Source organism: Fulmarus glacialis, unplaced genomic scaffold (genome assembly GCF_000690835.1).
Source record: "Fulmarus glacialis isolate BGI_N327 unplaced genomic scaffold, ASM69083v1 scaffold31945, whole genome shotgun sequence".
Taxonomy (NCBI): Eukaryota; Metazoa; Chordata; class Aves; order Procellariiformes; family Procellariidae; genus Fulmarus; species Fulmarus glacialis.
In genome coordinates this window covers 15,558-19,358 of record NW_009214349.1, presented here as the reverse complement: position 1 = coordinate 19,358, position 3,801 = coordinate 15,558, and the positions used below count along the sequence as shown (strand labels likewise).

The window sequence follows — 3,801 nt, the reverse complement described above, 5'->3', positions numbered from 1 at the left end:
CAGGGCCGGGGTGCCGTGGGTGCTGCGACCTGCGGCAGTGCTCAGGCCTAGGGTTTATGTCAGAAACTTGAGACTAAATGTATTCTTATCCAAGGTCTTCCCTTAAAATCAATGGTTCTGGCAGGTGATACGTATCTGTTCTCGTTTGATGATACTAGCAAAACCTATAGTGAGTTTGTTAATATTCATAACGATAGAGACTGGAATCAGGAGCTAGATCTTTGTTTTGATTTTGACATGTTTTCATATGGCAAGTAAATTCCTGTAACTGTTTCACCTTGATATTTTGTTCCTTATTTCCTTGCTGAATCTTCATACCAAGAGGTCGTAAGTATAAGCTTCTGTCTGATTTTCCGAAACAGGCAAGTATGATAACTGTAATTCAATTTCCTCGTTGATCTCAAAAGTACTTCTTTTTCACCTTGATTTTTCTCGAAGTCACTCACTACTATCAGGTTAGATCAAATAAGTTCCAGTGGGCAGGGTGTGGAGAAATGAGCCAAAATGAATCATTTCCTACCTAAGCAATTTTTTGTGTCTAGACATTTGTGTCTAAAGCTCATCTTTGTTAGCTGGTTATTCTCCAATGTTTTCAGAATTTTTGTATAAGCCTTGAATTCTTTCATCCTGCGTGTTTGCTTGTGCTGTGTTTTTTGTAAATCTCATGGGAAAAAAAGGTCTTTTCCTAATTTTGAATTTTATAATTCAATTCTGGACATCATTGTAAGTAACCTAGCACATGACGTTTGATAGATGGCTCAGTGATCACGGATACAATCTCGCTTAATTCTGTGGGAAGACAGGTGACTAAATTCAATCCATGAAGATATATACTGATATCATCCTCCAAACAGCTCTCAGTGACACGGATCAGCCTGCTTGCCTATCTTTTATGACCTTTTATGACCTTGTTAGCAGCAAGTTGTTTAAATGAACGTTTATGATGTATACGAAAAGTGTTACAGAAATAAGGAGTCTGCACAAAAATGGTATTTTAATATGGTTCAGGTTTGACCTCTGTGTGCTCAACTGATTCAAACAGAAGCAGAAGGGCGGCAGCGCAGGGCTCCTTTGATCGTGCTCTTTTCTGTCCAGCATCTTCCCATCACTAGACAGGTACAGAAATGACACTGTTTTGATGCGGAACTGGGATAGAAAGAAAACAGTTCGTCATTTCCTGTGGGGCTACTATGCTGTATGGCTGGTAACAACTGTTAATTAGATAGGGGGTCACGCTGTAAATAATGTAGCAGATTGAGATAGCATTTATAAATTGGTTTCGTTTTAAGCAGATAAAAACACAGGAGTCTATTCCGGAGCAATTTCCTCCATGCAAGAAAGGGTTGAATGTACATTTGCGATAATGGAGATTAATATGTCCCACAGGAAATCAGTCCTTTCGGAGGTACATAGATGATCTGGGAGGCCAAAAAGACAAAATTGCAGATGTTGCCGTGTTTGGCTGGCGTCAAAAGCCATTCTGTCCCATCCTCTTATCACTGGCATCAGCTTCGGGACTGAAGTAAATATATAGTGGGCACTGGTATGAGAAGATGGAAAATGTTTGCTTAAGGCCATATTCTTATGAAGATTTTTTTTTATTTAGTATTTCCACAGCTGGACTTTTGCAACTAGATTGTATCACTGAATCTGTTAGGTTAAGATAAGTAAATAGAAAATTTATTGCGTTAGTAACAAAACATAGTTGCAGATCTATCTTCTTGTTATTAGAATGAACTTGGTACAGTATTTCTTCTATCTTGAATGCAATGGGAGCAGGAGAAAAGGTATTTTAGATAACTCATAAAATATAAAGATCCCTAGAACCTTTCAGATCTACACAATAAAATCAAGGCCACATCTTCTCTGGTCACAAATCATTCCTGTAATTGTTCAAAAGGTTGGATGAAAGATGTGGCAAATGAACAGATTTTTTTAAAAATCAGAATAAAACCCTAATTTGCACTCAGAATGTACAGTCAGCAAACAAACCTAAAATCTTTTGCTAGGCTAAATGACTAAAATCTTTTCCACCACAGTGTTAGGATGATTTGAACTGGAGAAGTTGGGCAGGTTATGAACGAGTGTGATTTGTGAACGTAAAACACTAAAGAAACCTTGGTTAAAGTTTGAGGCTGGGCAGCACATCCAGTCTCCGGCCCCTGCACACAACGTTGTATTTCTGATTAATTCAAGTATTTCTGCTAATGCATTCACAGTTAAATAATCTAAAAATGTTCAAAGTTCAGTGGTCGCTATTAGACTTGGTGGCCTGGATTTGCTCTTGCCTCTGAACTACGGTGTTTTCTGTCTAACACTGGTCCCAGCAACTCTCCGTAAGGGCAGCACACAAGCAGAAGTCTGTTCAGGTGGGGCTGCTGCACCGAAAACACAGCTGCCAGGAGCGAGGAGCGTGGCTTCTGTGCCCGCTTTGTAGGATCTCTTGCAGCAGCCAGGATCCTGAGGACTTTGTCAGCTTTAGTTTCTACTAGCCAGTAATGCTAGGGCTCTTGATTACATGTAATGTGTATAAGGACCTTTGAACATAACGGTTAATTACCAAGGAAGAAAATAACTTGGAAAAAGATGTGAATTTCCCTTTTGGGAATGTAAAATGGAGATTGTAATGGGAGATAATGAGAGACCTTTTCTTCTCCTTGGGATACAATGAAATATACAGAATAAAACTTAGATGTTACTTGTCTATGGGCATTAAACTTCAACAAATCACTACAGTCAGGGAAAGATGACTACCATCCTCCCACTGTACACGTATTCTCTCCTGCTTTTCCACTAACAGGTTCACCTGTTCACACAAGTAATTGCCTTTGTAATTTTATGCTGTGTTTCTTTCCAGGTGCCTCTCTTTCTTCACATGGCAACTGTGTCTGCGACAGAGTAGAAGATCTCCAGAGGATGAGCTCCCTGGTCAGCACCTCGCACCTCCAGCTAGCCGCCTTTGCTCTGGGTACGGTAGGCTGGATCCTGTGCACCGTTTCCATGGGAATTGTGGAATGGAGAGTGTGGCACGTGGACAACACCACCATCATCTCCTCTGGCATTGCCTGGGTGGGGATTTGGAAAGTCTGCTTCATCAGTTACCTTCACGTCTCGCCTGGCTATAAAGAACAGTTCTGCCATAAATTCCGTGGCTATGACTCCTCCATCCCCCATGAAATTTATGCTGCTCAGGGTCTCCTGTTGATCGCCATGTGCACGGGCTTGCTGGGACTGACTGCCACAATATTCGCTCTGAGAAATGTTTATATGGGAGTCACTCACAAAACTCTCATCACCCGTTTCTTCCTGGTGGGCGGCTGCTTCTACGTATTGGCTGGTCTGTGTGTCCTGATCCCCGTGAGCTGGAATTTCTATTCTGTAACGCACAACCAGAGCATCGCTTTTCCTCCCTCTTACTACATGCCCTCCAGCCCAGCAGCGCAGGAAGCTGGTGCTGCCATTCCTATCGGGATTGTAGCTGTCATCCTCCTGCTGCTAAGCGGGACTTTTTCTCTCTCGTACAGATTTCCCGTGACCGCAAACACTACCACGAAATCCTGACAGGATAAATCGCCTCCCTGCTGTTCCAAAACAAGAGCATAGTCAAGAGATAAGGACGGCAGCACGAGTGATTTTATAGTCAAGGAACTACAGAATTTAATTTTAGTCTATAGTAGCCACAGTTTTGTTATGTGAACCAGCTGAATTACCATCTTAGTTGTCACATATGACCAGATGTTCATCTTTGAGATTAACTGCTGTTGAGCAGCAACTGTGATCAAGTTTTACCAGCTGTCCTCT

At 41.7% G+C, this 3,801-nt stretch overlaps 1 protein-coding gene across 1 annotated transcript in view; it reads left to right on the top strand.

Moving 5' to 3' along the window:
• The window catches only part of LOC104077340 (claudin-3), a 9,159-nt gene extending 5,598 nt beyond the window's left edge, over positions 1 to 3,561 (top strand). The window contains exon 2 of the mRNA XM_009578532.1: positions 2,858 to 3,561. Coding sequence (XP_009576827.1) covers positions 2,858 to 3,561 — 704 coding nt within the window. The remainder of the gene's footprint in view (positions 1 to 2,857) is intronic.
• Positions 3,562 to 3,801: the final 240 nt, after the last annotated feature.